The sequence below is a fragment of the Phoca vitulina genome, unplaced genomic scaffold (assembly GCF_004348235.1).
Source record: "Phoca vitulina isolate PV1807 unplaced genomic scaffold, GSC_HSeal_1.0 scaffold7, whole genome shotgun sequence".
Taxonomy (NCBI): domain Eukaryota; kingdom Metazoa; phylum Chordata; class Mammalia; order Carnivora; family Phocidae; genus Phoca; species Phoca vitulina.
Genome location: NW_022589710.1, coordinates 43,347,670 through 43,365,417, shown reverse-complemented (window position 1 = coordinate 43,365,417; position 17,748 = coordinate 43,347,670). Strand labels below are relative to the sequence as shown.

Here is a 17,748-nt window from a genome sequence, read left to right as displayed (position 1 = left end):
GGAACACTCAGGAAGGACTTGGTTTCTGATGATCTGGCTGGGATGAATCATGCACAGTGCACCGCTTTCTAAATTCATTTTGGGTAATTGGAATTTTATAAATGTCCTGTTGAATCATTTTGCCCCAGGGGACCTGGGAAGGGTTGTTTCCCCTTCACTCCACTGGGCTAGTTGAATAGCAATACAGGTATTCCTTGCTTTAAGAAAACTGGAGATAAGAAAAAAATCTATATTTCCAAGCAAATGTCTTAGACACTGACAGTTAACTTTACAAAAGAGTTAAGCTAGGAATCTTTAAATAGTGAGTGACTATAAGTAAATTGTTTTACAGCAGTCTGTCTCTTTTTTTCTACCCTTGCATTAGGAAGACTCTATCTACTGTCTTACTTCCAAGGATTTTAGGAAGTAGTTCTGGGCAAAAATAAGGAGTTCTAGCAGTCAAACTTAGAAATGGGCTACCAGCACTTTCCTTAGAAACTTTTCCCTTTGTCCTTTGTCCCAGTGTGCATTATTTCAGTCATTTCCATGGTAGATAAGAATTTGTGTTCTTACAGTTTTATTTGGCAAATGACTTTTGCAGTTATTGGAGATGGGCAGTAGACAGCCAACCTGTTATGGTAACACAGAGGATTTAGTTCTGGACATAATTTTTGCACCTGCTAATGGCTGCTTGGGTGACTACTTCTTGTGCCTCATCCTCCCCAGCTAAGAAGTTGCATCCCCAGCTTTCCTCTTGAACTTCAGTGATGTCTGAGTTCTGAGCTGATCTGAGCTGAGCTCTACAGCCAGCACTGAGGCTGGTCTTATTTCTACATTTTACTGGAGGTGCTGGGAGTTGGGAGGAGGCTGTGTGAACTTTGTTCCCTTCCTTTGGGTTGGAAGGTCTTTCCTGGAGGCTGATGACTTTCTCAAGACAGGAACACAGAAAAAGCCCATGGGATTTTTTTCAGAGACTTCCAACAGGAGTTTCCAAAACCCATTTGCTACTGTTCACTGGTCTGAAGCTATCCCAGAAAATGTCTCCAGAGCTTGGCCCAGTGGTCTAAGAGAACTTGAACATGGAATTAGCTCTTAATAAATATTTGTGGAATGTTGTTGGCACAAAACACACATACCACCCTCCATCCCTACCCACAGAGGCAGCTCCACATGCACATTTGACTACTGAATTCCATGTCATGCTCTGGAATGTGCTGACCTTCCTTCCTAGGGAAGATGACACTACTGGAGTGTTATTATTAGTAGGGCAGCTTTTGCTCTGATCTGTCAACACTCCCTCACTCCGGGTCTTTATTAAGCAATGACAAACTCAAGAACCTGTGGCAGTCAACACAACTGACCACCCTCTCCTTGAAATCTCTTCTTTTGGCTGCTCTCACCCCATGTTTTCAGTTTGTGTCTACCTCTTTGGCCATCCTTCCCAGTTTCCTCTCGGTTCTTTCTTTTCATTGTAGTTGAGTCTAGGACTCCTCTACATGCAGTCCTACACCTTTTTCTCTCTCTTCTCTTCTCTCCTCATCCTTTCTCTTCTTTTCCCTTTTCTTAGATAACTTCATTAGTTCTCATGGTTTTGATGACCACCTATTTAGCAATGGCTCCTAAATTTATATGTCCAACCCACATTTCTCTTTTGGGTTAGAAATCCATATATTTGACTCTCCACTTGGCATTTCCACCAGTGGTCTCCCAAACTTGGCAAGTAACCAATATGCCCCAAACAGAGTGGCCCCCCCCCCCCATCACATGTGATTCCTCTATGCTTTCTATACTCTTTCTCATCTGAGGAAGTTTCTCTGTAACCCACCCAGTTTCTTAGGTCAGAAACTTGAGACTATGTCTCATTATCCCCACACTCTCAACCTTCTAACAGTGGTCGAATCCTATCAATTATTTCTTTACCATCCTGAAATTTCCACCCTGGCTTAACGATCCTTGTCTCTCCCCTGGTAGATGCATCAGCCTTCTAACTGGCTTCCTGGCAGCAATTCCTGCATCTGTCCTTTCCCCAGCCCCCCACAATTTCTTTTCTTAGACAGAAGCTTCTTCCTTCCTACCTTCCTTTTTGATGATTTAAATCTTTATTTGTGCTTTCCTTATTTAAAAATATCTTTTCAACTTTCTATTTTGAAATGATGATAGCTTCATAGAAAGTTACAAAAATATATTATAGAGAGGTCCCATGTGCCCTTCACTCAGTTTCCCCCAATGGTAACAGCTTACGTAACTACAGTACACTCTCAAAACCAGGCAATTGACATTGATGCAATTATTCGTATTTTACCGGTTTTACATATAACACGCGTGCATGGTGCTTATGTGTGTATACGTATGGCTCTGTGCAATCTTACCACATATGTAACCACCACCACCACCACCAAGGTACAGACTGCTTCATCACCCCAAAGATCTCTCATGCTAAAGAATGCTCCTTTAAGGCACAACGTGATCCAGTCACTGCCTTGCTTAAAACCCTTTAATGAGGGGCGCCTGGGTGGCTCAGGTCATGGAGCCCCACATCGGGCTCCCTGCTCAGCGGGGAGCCTGCTTCTCCCTCTCCCTCTGCTGTTCCTCCTGCTTGTGCTCTCGCTCTTGCTCTCTCTCTCTCTCAAATAAATAAATAAAATCTTTTTTTTAAAAAAACCTCTTAATGATTTTAAAGCCCTAAATCCTTAAAAAAGTGCTATAGGTGCCTGTGTAATCTGGCTCCAGCTACCTCTCCAGCTGCCTCTCGCCTCCCCCCACCCACCCCCACCCGCCACCGCAGTGAAGTCCTCTTCATCTGTCAGGTATCAGCTTTAAACATCTTTCTCAGAAGTTTTCCTTGATATCTCTGACTAGGTGAGGTTCTCCTGTGGTTTGTTTTCATTATGATTTTCCTTCATGGAACCTATCACATGTTTGTAAGTAAATAGATACACATGTGGCTTATTAACTTGAGTTCTCTTTGGCTGGACTGGAAGGGCTTGTGTCTTTTCTGTCTACTGCAATGGCTGGGCTAGCAGGTGCTCAGTGAATGCCTGTTAAGTTCATGAACAATTATCACAAGTCAGCTGGCCATGGCTGGGATGTGGCCTGAGGCCATAGAACTGGATAAAGTCGACTTGCATATATGGGTATCAGTTCTGTGGACTCATCTTCAACCTTCCCAAGGGTGCTGTGTCTGAAACCTGGGCATCATGGCCCACAACACTCAGAACCTCAAGCTGGTGTTTATTACTCCCACCCCAGTATTGTCTCTGAGAGATTGGAATAGAGAACAACCCTGGCCAGTGTTCTTCTTAGACAGATCTTTGTGATGATTTCAAGAATATCAGCTGGATAGTCATCTAGGCTTGTTTCTCTTTGAGATCATTGCCATGGTGTCACTTTGAGAGGGTTATTAGTTCAGAGCTGTGGGAGCTCCTAAGTTGGATGGCACCTGGTGAGTACTTGAAAGGCTTTTAGATCTGCTTTCTCCTGATGCTTCCATGTGTTCCTTGCTAAGTGTCCCCCATGCTCCCCACTGATGAGTCATGTCCATCCCACTCTTACTCTCTCAGAGACAAGTCAGTGGGGTTTGCATTTGTGGAGCCTCATTGTTGAAGGATCCTTACTTTGACTGAATAGACAGTATGTTCCCAAATGACCACAATGTAACCAGCTGTCTGAATATTTGGAAGGGAGGAAATGGGGGCCTCTTGCTGGGATGTGGCTTTACCAAGCGGTGGTGGTACCATATGGGGTCCTGAACCTCTGTGGAGGGTACTAGGTGGGTGGGACTAACTAACTGGTGCCCCCTCTCTGTAGTATCCTTTAGAAGCACGTCTCCTTATGTGCAAGGAGCAATGCAATGCGCTATGTGGTTGGTTTGGCAGAGTTGGGAGCTCTGGAGATGCGTGGCCCCCAGCAGTAGGCAAAGCTTTCAGTTCTTTTGTGACAGACTCAGTTATGGGCTTTGCCCTGGGTGCTCTGGGCAGATTCCTGCAAAACCTGGGAACGTCATCCAAGTTTCTCTTCCCTGCCAAATAGAAAGTCAAGGGTCTTCACATTCTGTGCCTCATAGTTGTCCTCTGAGTGCTGACATCTCTCTTTTGGGTGGGCTGTGGCTGTGAACAGAGTCCAGCCCTTCAAGCCAACCCTCAGGTGATGGGCCACTGGCGTTGTGTGCTCTAAGGTCACAGCTTAATGTCCTCCCCCGATTTGCTGTTGGTTCGGCTACGATGATACTCGGGATGCAGAAGAGTAAGGACCAGTGGGTAGACCTGGTCCTTGCAGTGCTCTGGTGCTGCACTTCTTTGCTGTGCCTACCAGGCCACTCTCCCTGTGGTCTCTGTTGCCGGGCAAGGCGTGGACTTCTGCTGGTCTCCTGGGCACGGGCATGGATTCTTTAGATAGCAGCACAGTGCCTCCCAGTGCCCTTGAGCTCTGCCCTGGGAAACCTCACATGCTCCCTCTGACCTCCTCCCCTGTGCCCAGAGGCAGTGTGAACACCCGTGCAGGTGGGAAGGCCCAGCCAGGTCCAAACAGCTCTGATGGGTTGCTCCTGCCACGGTTGATGCTGGGGCTTGGGAAGAAATTTTGGTGCCATTCACAGTGCTCCCTTGTGCAGTGCACGCCACAGTTTCCTTCACCACTTCCTGTCCTCATCAACTGGCTACACCTTCAGGGGGGCACATTTCTAAGTGTTAATGCCATTTCTCTCTTGGGCCTCGATCTGATGTAACTGCAGGTGGTTGGGGGGTGTGGGTAGGGCCCCTGTTTTTTTCCCAGCTTGTGCTACCCTGCCCTCCCTCCAAGGGGGGGGCATCAGTGTGTTTTTGGGTAAAGCGATGTCAAGGGGTGACAGGTCAGATCCTCTGACCCTAATGCTGCCATTTCTGCTTTTTGCAGGTCACCCAACCTGCCTGCAGTTCACCCTGAACATGACCGAGGCCGTCAAGACCTACAAGTGGCAGTGCATAGAGTGCAAATCCTGCATCCTCTGTGGAACCTCGGAGAATGACGTGAGTTTGGGACTTCCCTTGCAGGATCTGGGAGTCCCTAGAGGGCTGGAGAAGAGGGTGGGACTCTTGTCACTGGGTTCCTAGGGAAATGTTAGCCCCCTGCCCCTTGCCTCCAGGACCTTTGGGATCCTTGCCCAACAAGGACCCTGGGTACTCTTTGTGCCTGTGAGGAGAGGTGCAGAGGTGATGGCCAGAGGCTGCATCACTGGCCATTTGCCCTCGAGGGTTCGGTGATAGACAGTGTCCTGCTGCTTCTGGTTGGGATGTGCTGGACCATTTACACCACGTTCCAGAGTACGTGATCTCATTGGGTCTAAATGTTAACTATAATCAATGCAGAATTAAAAAAAAAACAACACTTTCTGTTATAGACAATTTCAAACTTATGCCAAGGTACAGAAATAACGAAACTGATGTAGCCTATCACCAGCTTCAGCTCTGATCAATACATGTCCAATCTTGTTTTATAAATACTCCTACCTCCTCCCACATAATTCTAGTCATAATATCACTTTACCTGCCAATATTTCATAGGTTTATCAAAAAGAAAAGGACTTACTTTTTAACAAAAATGATAAAAATGTTAACGCAGCTAAAAAAAATCAATAATTTCTTAATATAGTCAAACATCCAGTTAACATCCTAATTGCTGCAATTGTTTTAAATGTTGCCTTGTCTTAAATATTTTTTATTATAGCTTATTTATTTTAATCGGGATCCACATAAGACCCATACATTGTGACTAGTTGATATTTCTTTTTGGGGGGGGGGAAGGAGGGGCAGAGAGACCATCTTAAGCTGGCTCCACGCCCAGCACGGAGCCTGACCCCGGGCTCCGTCTCACAACCCTGAGCTCATGACCTGAGCCAAAATCAAGAGTCAGATGCTTAACCGACTGAGCCACCCAGGCGCCTCTATTTTTATTTATTTATTTTTAGATTTTATTTGTTTATTTGAGAGAGAGTGAGAGAGAGAGAGTGTGTGAGGTGGGGGCAGGGTCAGAGGGAGAAGCAGACTCCTGGCTGAGCGGGGAACGTGATGTGGGGCTCAATCCTGGGACTCCAGGATCATGAGCTGAGCAGAAGGCAGATGCTTAACTGACTGAGCCATGCAGGTACCCCTATTTTTAAAGTTTCTTTTAATATGTAGGTTTTCCCTCCATTTTTCTCTCTTTTTTCCCTTTGAATTTTTGTTGAAGAAATCAGTTAGGGACGCCTGGGTGGCTCAGTCGTTAAGCGCCTGCCTTCAGCTCAGGTCATGATCCCAGGGTCCTGAGATCGAGCCCTGCATCGGGCTCCCTGCTCAAGTGGGGAGTCTGCTTCTCCCTCTCCCTCTGCTGCTCTCTCTCTCAAATAAAAAAGTAAAATCTTAAAAAAAATAAGTTAATTTGTTCAACAGAGTTTCCCAGGACTGTGTTTGTACTGACTGCATCCCTGTCGTGGTGTTTGACATTTCCCTCTGTCTCTTATGTTTTTTGTACATTGGTGTTTATAACTAGAATCCTGATCAAATTCAGCTTCTTTCTCTCTCTCTGTCTATAATATAAAAAATATATTATATTATATATGGGCCTTGATTTGATTTTATATATATATACTTACATATATCAAGACTACTTCATAAATAGTGGTGTATTTTTCTTCATCAGAAAGTATATAATGCCTGGTATATCTCTTTTTTGTGAAGGTAGCAGCTATTGATGACCTTCAGTGAGGTTGACTATTTCATTAGAGGTTGCAAAATAGTGATATTCTTATTTTATAAAATCTTCTTTGTTTACTAGCTGGAGTAATTCTGCAAACAGAAACTTTTCCAACCTCATATTTGGTTACTCTCAGGTTTAGATTATATAGAAAAGATAGGATAAATGCTTGCTTCTTTCCCTTTATCAGTTTTCAAAATCACAAGGTAGTTTCAACACCTATTCATGAAAAAAACAACAACAAACCACTCAGTAACATTGGAATTGTGGGATACTTTCTTAATATGATAAACTTTTTATACCTTAGAACTAAAGCCATTATTTTATTTAATGAGGAAACACTAGAGGCATTTCTACTAAGTTCAGGAACCAAGTAAGGATGCCCACTATTTTCATTATTATTTATCATTATTATAGAGATATTAGCTAATGTGATTAGAAAAGAGAAATCAACTGGAGGTATAAGAATAGTAACAAAGTAGCAAAACTCTATTTCACAAACGATAACAGTGTATCTGGGAAACCCTAGAGACTCAATGATAAAGCTAACTCAAACATTAAAGGTAGCAGGATATAAAATTATCATATAAAAATTAATAGCCTTCATATGCACAAATAACAACCAGTTAGAGGATATAATAGTAGAGAAATCCTACTCATAATAGCAACAAAAAAGAAATACTTAGAAATAAGCTTAACAATAATGTGTAAAACCTATATGAAGAAACAAAATTTTGACGAAAATTTTAAAGCACTTGAAAAAAAACACAGAGGTAGACCTGAGCAAATGGAAAGATATTGTGTGATCTTGGATAGAATGATTCAACACTATAAAGATGTCAGTTCTTCCTGAGTTAATTTACAAATTTAATTCAAACCCAATAAAAACACCAAACAATTAGACAAATTGATAGTAAAGTTCATATGGAAAAATAAACATGAAAGAATAGTCAAGAAAACACTGAAAACAACAAATTATGAGGAGAGACTAGGCCTACCAGATATTAAAACATACTATAAAGCCTCTAATTAAAACAGTATAGACAAATAGACCAATGGAATAGAAAAGAAACCCATAAATGGACCCAGCTACATATGGATCTTTAGCATTAGGATAAAGGTTGCCTCTAAAATTACATTTTCATGAATGGTGCTGAGATAATAGGGTAACCATTTGGGAAAAGATAAAATTAGGTCCATATCTCACATAATGCATAAGAATAGTCTCCAAATGAACTGGGGATTTAAATATAAAAAATAAAACCGTATTAGTGTTAGAAGAAAACATGGGTGAATTCTTCTTTAAATGTAAGGAAAGACTGGGGCGCCTGGGTGATGCAGTTAGTTAAATGTCCGACTCTTGGTTCCAGCTCAGATCGGGATCTCAGGGTCATGGGATTGAGCCCTGCGTCAGGCTCTGCACTCAGTGTGGAGTCTGCTTGAGATTCTCTCTCCCTCTCTCTCTGCCCCTCCTGTTCATGTGCGCGCTCTATCTCTCTCAAAATAAATAAATAAATAAATAAATCTTTAAAAAATATATATAAGGAAAGATTTTCTGTGACTCAGAATTCAGAAGCAATAAAAGAAAATACTGACAAATTTGGCCACATAAAAATTTGCATAGTAAAAAACAGATAAAGTAAAAAGACAACTAACAAACTGGGAGAAAGTGTTTACAGCATATACCACAGATAAAGAGCTAATATCCCTAATACTTAAAGAACTCTTAAAATTTGAGGGACAAGGGACCAGAAACCTGATAGAAAATGGGAAAAAGACGTGAAAGACAATTCACAAAAGATATAAAAATAGCCCTTAAACGTTTGAAAAAAAATAGTTTGAACACACTCATAATTAAAGATTTCAAATTGAAACAAAACTGGGATACTATTTTCTTACCCATAAAACTGGGGAAAAAAGTATGATAATACATTCTGTTGATGAAGCTGTGGGAAAATTGGCATCCTCATACATTGTCAGTGGGAATACAAAGTGGTACCACGCTTCTGTAGGGACATTTAGCAATACCCAACACAACTACTATGCATTTACCTTTTGACTTAGCAATCTCATCTATAAGAATCTACCATAAAGATATAACACTATGAAAATATATGTGCATAAGGTTATTCATGGATGCAACTGTTTATAATTATAAAGTATTGGAAATGACCTAAATGTTATGCAGAGGAATGGTTGAATAAATGATGGCACAGCCACACGATGGAATACTTGCCGCTATAAAAAAAATGAGGCAGATTCCATACATTGATATGGAATAATTTCCAGTGTATTTCTAAGTTTAATATTGGTAAATGAAGAAAGCTAAGTAAAGGCAATATCTATATAGTATGCTGCCATTCTTGTAAGCAAAGTGTAAGAAAATATACATGTATCTGTTCCTTGTGTTAAAGAAATACAGGAAGGATAAACAAGAAACTAAAGAGACTGATTACCTACAGTAGTGGGTGGGAATGGGGTAGAAAGAATGGGGAAACAGGTGTGGGAGAGTAGGGATAAGGGGAGATGGCACTTCTCTGAGAATACATTTTTGTACAGCTCTGACGCTTAGGACCAAGGTATTTTTGCACATATCCTTCATTACATATTACAGGTAACTACCCAAATCAACCATGATGTAGGTGGCGGGGACTGAAACTGGAATATGAACAGTAGCAAATGAACCTAACTATAATGTAAATAGATAGAGCAACCATACTGAGGGGTGGGGAAGGAAAGAACCAACTTTCACAACTTTGGAAAGCAGTATATGACTGTGTATTCTAAGGCTAAAGGCAGAAATGACTACATAAATATTATACTTTAGTTAGTAAATGCGTTTCTTACAGGCATGTAGTAAGTTAGTCATTCTGCAACTAGTTTATGTGTGTCCGGGTCTGAACTAATAACTATACATTGTGGTAATGAGAGCCAGGTTTCTCAATGTCAGAGAAAGAATAATCAAATAGAGGGAAGGCTAGACTGAATCCTATGGTGTTGGGTGGAATAGGGGGTATCGGGATTTTTTGACATAACATATTGTGTATATATATGCTTATATATATCTATAGCTATATACATATATGCACACATATGGGTAGACACAAAAATAAATATAGGTGTATGTATGTGTACTACACATACATTTACTTCCTAATTCTGTCGGCTGGGAGGGCCTAGAAACAATGACAACCCCGAGGCAATGAGGATCCATGGTACCCAGACACTGGTTTCTAAATACCATTCTCCAGTAAAAGGAACTAGGAACCCTTGGATAAATGGCTGATGCTAGGGCTGGAAAATACAAGAGGAGCCTGGAGCATCCTGTGGTACCAGAAAGTCAGGAAATGCTCAAAAATCGATAAGGCATGTCTAAAGGACACAGGAACCAACTTGAAGGAACTCCTAATGGCAAGTCTGGGACAAGTTGAACAACAAAGTAAATAATGATATTATTGAGTTATAACTCAAAGAACAAAATGCATACTGATATTTTAAAAATTTGAATAAATAAATAGGGACGAATTAAACTCTTCCTCAGAGCAGAATTATAATTAATAAATGTAGAGGGAAGAAGGAAATCACCAATAGGCAAGCATCACCATTCTGGTTGTTGTAAACAAGAACAATCAATTGATGCCCAAATTAGTGGGCAAAAAGTATGGTCAGAAACAGAATATTTGCATAATCTCAAAGTATCTCCCTCACCAGTTTACTTATTAATACATTACAAAGGGAAAAATTATAACATTACAGTGGAAAGACTGACAGACACTACCTTAACTATATGATCAGAGTAACATTACTAGTAACAAGACATATTGGTATTAATATGCCCCCATATCATGCACTGAGAAGGGCACATCTCTTTTGTAGTATTCTTGCCAAAAGTACATAGACTCAATCTTCTCATGATAAAAGATCAGACAAACTCAAATTGAGTGACATTCTACAAAATCACTGGCCTAGTTTCTTCAAAAGCATTAAGGTCGTGAAAGATAAAGAAACTGAGAAACTGTCATAGATTCAAGGACACTAAGAAAACATGATGACTAAATGCAAGGTGAGATCCTGGATTGGATGCTGGGAAAAGAGACAGAAGTGGGAAAATTGGTGAATTTCAAATGAGATCTGCAGATTAGTCAATAGTATAATGTTAATATAATATCCTGCTTTTCATGATTGTACTATTGTAATGTAAGATGGTAACATTAAGGGAAGCTGAGTAAAGTGTGTACAGAAACTCTCTGTACCATTTTGCAACTTTCTCTGAGATGAAAATTATATCAAGATAATAAATCAAAAAATAATGGGATGTTTTCCTAGCATCTTCCAAAGTGGACTTTTTTTTTTAAATAGTATCTTTATGAACTCAAGGATTTAAACATATTTGATTTGTTTCAATCCATTACAGTTAAAATTGTCCTATATTTGGCCAGTGAGAATGTAATCAGGTTGGATCTTGAGTCCTTTTGACATGACCCCAATAGTATTTGATGGTTTCCTTGTTTTCCAATATATGAAAATATTTATACATTTCATGCCCTGGACCTGGAACCAGCCATTTCTTCAAGGACTCCTGGTTCCTTTTAGTGGGCAATGATCTTTAGAGAACAGAATAGGAGTGCTAGGGGTGCTAAATTTTACTGCAGTAGTCATTATTTTGGGGCATTTTAAATGGACAGAACTAGAAAATATGTTTTGTTTGTTTTAAAGATAAAATGCTGAATTTGTATGGATACTTGAATTTATAGTGATACTTCTAATTCATACCCAGGACTAACTGTAGGGTTTTTACTTAAACTTCATCAATCTTACATCTGTATTTTCTATCAAGTATGTCAAAATTCTTTTCAGTAACAACATAATCACTCATTTGATACATAAAGTTCTCAGAATATTAATTCCATTATTACCACCAACAATATGGTTGCTGGAAAGACACACACACACACACACACACACACACACACACACACACACACTTATTTTTGTTCTTAAGGTATATTTGACTCAGGATGTATAGTCAAATACTTGTTTTAAAGTCACTTGGAATAGTTACTTTCTGTGTGGTTATGCCATCAACTAATACATAATTAGATTCACTTGTTTCATTTTTTTTTTTTAAGGACAAGAACAGTGTGAATTTTGTTTTATGACTATGCAAAGTATTTACTGGTTCCAGAATCAAGTCTATTAAAATAAACAGGAAATTCAAAGAAATCTAGCTTCTATCCCTACTCTTTCACACTATTCCCTCACTCTGCTCATAGGTGACCATTTAAAAAAAAATATGGCTTATTTTTTCATTCTATTTAAATATAACATATTACATGTATATGTGTATGAATCCAAAAGAATTCATGTGTATGAATTAAAAAAAAAAGAATGCGTTTTCTTATACAATAGTAACAGACACACCTGTTTTCCTCACCTTGCTTTTTCACTGGATATCCTTGAGATTACTCACTCTGCCACAATATATAGACATAATCTTAATTTCTTCCTACAGCTGCATAGTTCTTCATTAGTTTATTTAACTAGTCTCTTATTGATAGACATTTGGGTTGGTTCTGGTCTTTGGCTTTACAAGTAGTGTAATACAGAGGCTTCTCATTGAGTTGGCAGAGCTGTAGGGGAGGAATCAAGGGGTGAGGCTGCTTGGGCAGTAGGGTTCCTCTCACATAGTCAGAGATTTACCCTGCGCATCCCATAATGGGGCTCCCATTCTACTGGAACTTGTTCTTGGGTACTTGGGAGTAAGAGGTACTTAAATTATATTTTTCACTGGGGTTAGCATGAGCTGGCTGATCTGGGTGGTTTTGACGGGCAGCTATCCTGAAAAGCACATGAGAAAGAAGAGAATGTAGTGCTAGACAACAATCAGCCCATGAAAAATGTATTTAAATTCACAGGCGCCTGGTTTCCCTTTGGGAAAGTCTAACCCAGGGCATTCTGCCTTCTTGTGTTTCTTGGGTCAGCAGTATAGCAGGTGTTAGGTGTCTTTAAGGCTTTAGTAATACACTTTCTGAAAAGTCTCTCCCTACTTTCTGTTCCCTAACTTGTTCCTAACTTGTTCCTCCTTGTATTATTTCTAAATCATATTGTAATTCGCTTACTTCAGCTCCAAGACAATGGTGTGACTTTTTTTGGAGTTAACCACACTGTCCGGGTTTTCATCCTACCTCTCTGACTGTATGTCTTAGTCCCTTTTTTCTCTGCCTGTACCTTAAATTTGGTGTTCCCAAGGGTCTGTTTTTGGTCTTTATCTCAGTAACGTTTTTTGAGTCCTTGATTTTTCAGAAAATTCAATGAAAACTATGGACTTACTCTCTTCTCAGAAAAATGTACATTTGTACCTATACACAAAGTTGTGCATATATTTTCAAGAAGTTCATGGACATCCCTCTATGAGCTCAAGTTCAAGGACATCTGTGATATACTCTGGGCTTCCTCTCTTAGGCCCTCCACTATCATCTAAGCACCAATGACTCCTAAATCCATAACTCATGATCAGGCATCTCTCCTGATGTCCAGCTGCCTTCAGGGCATCTCCACTGCCTGATCTGTAGATGTGTAGGACATGTCTTTAGCTGAGGCTGCCTTCTGGCTCCCATGGATCTACTCTTCTGCCCATGTCTCAATGGGTAGCTGTATCATCTGGCTTGCTGACCAAGCCACAACCTAGGAGACATTCTTGATTTCTTCACTGTCATTTTCCACATCTAATCATTAACTTTTAAATGGAAACAAGACCATTGTCTTTCCCCCATGCCACAACCCTAGTTCAGGCCACTATCACCTCTCACCTGGATGGTGGCAGTAACATCCTAAGTGGTCTTCCAGCCTCTAGGACCAACCTTCCTCCACCCAGGTATCTATTCTTACACAGCAGCTAGGGAGATCTTTCTAATTTCCATGTGTGACCAGTCACTCCTGTCGCTAACTCTTCAAAAGCTTCCCATTGCCCTGTTGAAAGGTGTTAGTGTGATAAAAAAGTCTTTCATGATATCTCCTGCCTTTATTGCTCGCTTGCTGGGTTTTCCAACTTCAATATCTACTTTTCCCAGGATCTCTGTGCTGAGGGGAGCCAGGGTGAGATTTGATGCAAAACTTAGTTTTGCAAACGTCTTACAAGCCATCCAAGCAGGTCCAAAGAATAGAGCAGAGCTGAACCTGAATAATGGGGAGCAGATCACAAATGTGTAGCTCCTGGGTGCAAGTTCTGAAGGAGATGTGGAGATAAAGAGTTAAGACAAGGTTCTGCCCCAAGGGCCTTACAATCTGTAAAGGAGTAGACAAAGGAGGCATAATCCAAAGGAACTATTCAAGAAAACAATTGTGTGTAGATGTCTACCACATGCCAGGCTTTGCAGCATGAAGGAAAATGCAATTAACTGTCATAAGAAAGAGAGAGGACTATGGGGATGCAAGAGGTGAGAGAACTTCCCTTTGAGCTAGATTAGTGACATCTCTATAGGATGGAAGAGCTGGAAGACTTGAAGGGTGGGTAGGGAATGGTCTAGAAGAGCAGGGGTCAGGGACTGGGAGAGCATCCGGCCAGAGGGAGCTGCAGGAGCAAAGGTGCAGACTGCGTTCTTTGAAGTTAACGCCACGCCAGAGGGTTCTGTTCTCACCTGGGCTCCAGCCCCCATCCCTGAGGAGGCTTTGGGGATCTGAAAAGTGACATTGCATCGCATGCATTTCTCTATATTCGCGTAATGAAACCCTGGAAAGGTTCTGAGGTGTCATAGATGTTACCATCAGATATGGCCGTTGCCCTTTTCACAGATGGAAAGGGTGAGGTTGAGAGGAATTCAGTTAAAATTTGCAAACATTTAAAGTACTTTCTATGCACTAGGGAACACAGAAATGCGTAAAAGTGGTTCTCCTCCCTTATGGAAACAGAGTTACTGGCTACAAGAGTTCAGAAGAATAAGGAATCTCTTTAAACTTGAATGTGAGGTGGTAGTCAAGGAAGGCTTCTTGGAGGAGGTATGGTTTAAGCAGAGCCCTTAAGTGGGGGTAGGGTTGGCATAGTTGGGGAGGCAGAGGGGGACTTTCCAAGTGTGGGCAAAGCACCAAGCATATTCAGGGGATAGTGAAGACTTCAAATGGGGGCCTGGAAAGGGGCATTCAGGGAGGTGGGTCTGCACAGAATAGGCTGGAGGAGTAGGTGGGGCTGGACACTGGCCCTAAACAATTCACTGTCTCTCTCCTCCTCTCTACCTACTCTGTCTTCCACCAGGACCAGCTACTCTTCTGTGATGACTGTGACCGTGGCTATCACATGTACTGTTTAAATCCCCCAGTGGCTGAGCCCCCAGAAGGTAATGATGATGAGGTCGACAGTAGCAACAGCAGCTACTCCTACCACTTAGGGAGCCCTCACTATGGTGCAGGCCTTGTGCTAAGTCCTTTCCATGTCTTGTCTCATTCAATCATCACAATCCTACAAGGTAGGTACGACCGCTACCATTTTACAGATGAGGAAACAGAGGCACGGTTCCACCCCCTGAAACTTCAGCTTGGGGGCCGAGGAGATGTCTCCCAGACGTGAGGCTGAGGTGGTAGGGAGGTGTAAGCTTCCAGGGGAACCGGCCCAGGCCTGGTGCAGCCGCTGGTGGCACCGTCCAGGAATGAGGGTCTTTACAACAGTTCAGCTGATGGCCTCGGAGCGCTTAACTGTTTCCTGAGCAGCACCTACCCTCTGCCGAGTTACAGACTCCAGCCCGTGTTCGGCACCGGGCCTCGGTCTCTGAACTGGGAAAGTCAGAAGAGCAACGGGGCTTGCTGGAGTTAGGGCCGAGGGGCGGGGCCTGAGGGGGGGAGAGGGGCGGCTGGTCAGCAGGGCATCTTGTTTCTTGTAGGAAGCTGGAGCTGCCACCTGTGCTGGGAACTGCTCAAAGAAAAAGCCTCCGCCTTTGGCTGCCAAGCCTAGGGCCCCGGGTCACAGAACGTGACCTCCTGCTGGAGAGGCTGAGGCGGAGCCCACTTCAAACCAGATCACGCCCCCACTCCCAAATATCTAGACAGACCCACTGTAAGGAAAACCCGCGGTCACAGAGGGCTTGGACGTGTGGAACCGAGAGGGTGAGGTGTCTGCTCACCTCCTACGCACAGGTTCCAGTATTTCAGCCAGCCCCTCCTCATTTCCCCCAGAAGGATCTTGCACTTTTGAAGAACACCCCGAGCCCCGGCCCTGTGGAACCCCCTCACATTTACCCTGGCCCTGCGGCCCTCTCACTGGTTCCCATTTTAAGGGAAGCTCTTTTGTGACCACCGATCAGTCACTCACATTGTAGTTTGGTGTTTTCTATCTATTGTGTTCCAAGAAATCTTCACACAGCCTCTCGCCTCCTGCTTTGGCTCTTTATCCTGAACTCAGCAGAGGAACAAAAGGCTGTGGAGAAGTTGTTATTTATTACAAGCCTCCCTGGAAACTTCTAGACTCGGAGTCGGGAGGCCATCTTGATGATGAAAATCCCTTTGTTCCTTGGTCTCTGTGAAGAAGAAAAGTGGTTTTCGGCGCCCCCCCCCCCCCACAGATACCTAGTGCTGTCTGCAGCCAGGGTGGTCTCTTGATGGGGCTGGAGAGAGAAGGAGAAGTGCTGAGGGGTGGGCGGAAGTGTTGGGAAGAAAATTCGGAGGCCACAGCCAATCGGTATTTGTTATCCATCGGGAGTGGCTTTGCGAGGGATCAGGCGTTGCGGTTCCTTGTTGACCTTCAGAGCTGGGGTGTCCTTGAGGTGAGACGAGCCACAGCCTATGGCCGGGGAACGATGCTAAGGCTCTGCCTTCCCACCAGCCTGGGTCTGGAGCTTTCCCTGGTGGGACTCAAGAACCAGCAAAGCAGGTGAAGGCTGCCCAGTCCAGAATACAAGTACAAAGGACTGCAGCTTTGCGAAGCCCATCAGTATTGATGTGGTACCACAGGTTCCTTTCCCCAAGTAATTTCTTCCTTCTACACACCGTGTGTTTGCCACTCTCTGCCGACACCTGACTCTGGAGGTTTTAGGGTGGGGAAGAGATGACTGTCACCTAAACAAATAAGCGGGGTGAGTGGATTATTTATGATCATAGTGGCAACGATGCAGAATCCTCAGCTTGAGGGCTTCCCTTGCTCCCTAAGCTCCCCAATACATGCTGGACTCTTGTTTTCAAAAAAAAAAAAAAAAAGATGTTTTGAGAAGAAAAGGTGGGAGGCTGAGCTTCCGAGAAGTCTCTGTTGGAAGTCAGCCCCGAGGGCAGGAGCGGCTCGGGCTGTCTTTGAGTCTCGGTGGCGGTGGCCACAGCAGCAGCACACAATAACTGACACATTTCTGGAAAAATCGTTTGCCCAAAGGGCAGGACTCGGTGAGCGGGACCCCCGCGCATGCTCGGCTGCCCTGAAATCAGCTCCATCTCTGTGGTCCGGCTGCTCACAACAAAGGCCGAGGTTATTTTTAGTCCTTCAGCTCCTGAAGAAGCCCCTGGAGACTCGGGCTAGTTGGGCCACTTCTGCCGGGCTGCAGTGTTCCACGACTTGGCAAGAGCCTCCCTCCCGGGCTCACTGCTCTTGGCCAGGGGACCCAGGGCAGCCTGGCACGGAGCCGAGCGGTGCCGGTCTCTCCCCGGGCCTCGCAGAGTGACCTGTGGCAAGAGACGGGGGTCACTCTCCTGTAGGGGCCCGTGGCCTCCCAGTGAACTGTGTGCATACATAACGATTTGGTTTAAAGGGCCCTGTCCAGATGGGAGTTTCATCTTCCTCATACGATACGTCCTTCCCCCTGCTGGTTGGGGAACCTGTTTTGGATTCTGGAGGTCCAGGGAGGGTTTGGGGAGCTGCTGTGCCGTCTTGTCATCTGTTCCCCAGAAGTGTCACATCAGATGAGCAGACTTCCTCTCCCAACTGCTCTGGCTCTCTGTCCTCCCACAAAACCCAAAGTGGGGTGTCCTCAAAGGCTGATTGTTGGTTTTGAAAATCACTTTGACTTAATTTTATAGAAAAAGTTACCAAAATGTTCCCACATGCCACAGTGGCTTAAAGGTTAAAAAACGAAGTCTGAAACCCCAAACCGTGGC

General features: G+C 43.1%; 1 protein-coding gene across 3 annotated transcripts in view; it reads left to right on the top strand.

Annotated features, from left to right (window-relative positions):
• Window positions 1-15,968, top strand: part of DPF3 (double PHD fingers 3) — a 245,264-nt gene extending 229,296 nt beyond the window's left edge. The window contains exons 9-11 of one of the 3 annotated variants that reach the window (XM_032405499.1): window positions 4,870-4,982; window positions 14,933-15,014; window positions 15,555-15,968. In XM_032405499.1, the coding sequence (XP_032261390.1) occupies window positions 4,870-4,982; window positions 14,933-15,014; window positions 15,555-15,625 (266 nt within the window). In that variant the 3' untranslated portion in view covers window positions 15,626-15,968. Of the gene's footprint in view, window positions 1-4,869; window positions 4,983-14,932; window positions 15,394-15,554 lie in introns of those variants that run through there. The other 2 variants (XM_032405498.1, XR_004299571.1) reach the window with 2 other exon arrangements.
• The last annotated feature ends 1,780 nt before the right edge of the window (window positions 15,969-17,748 follow it).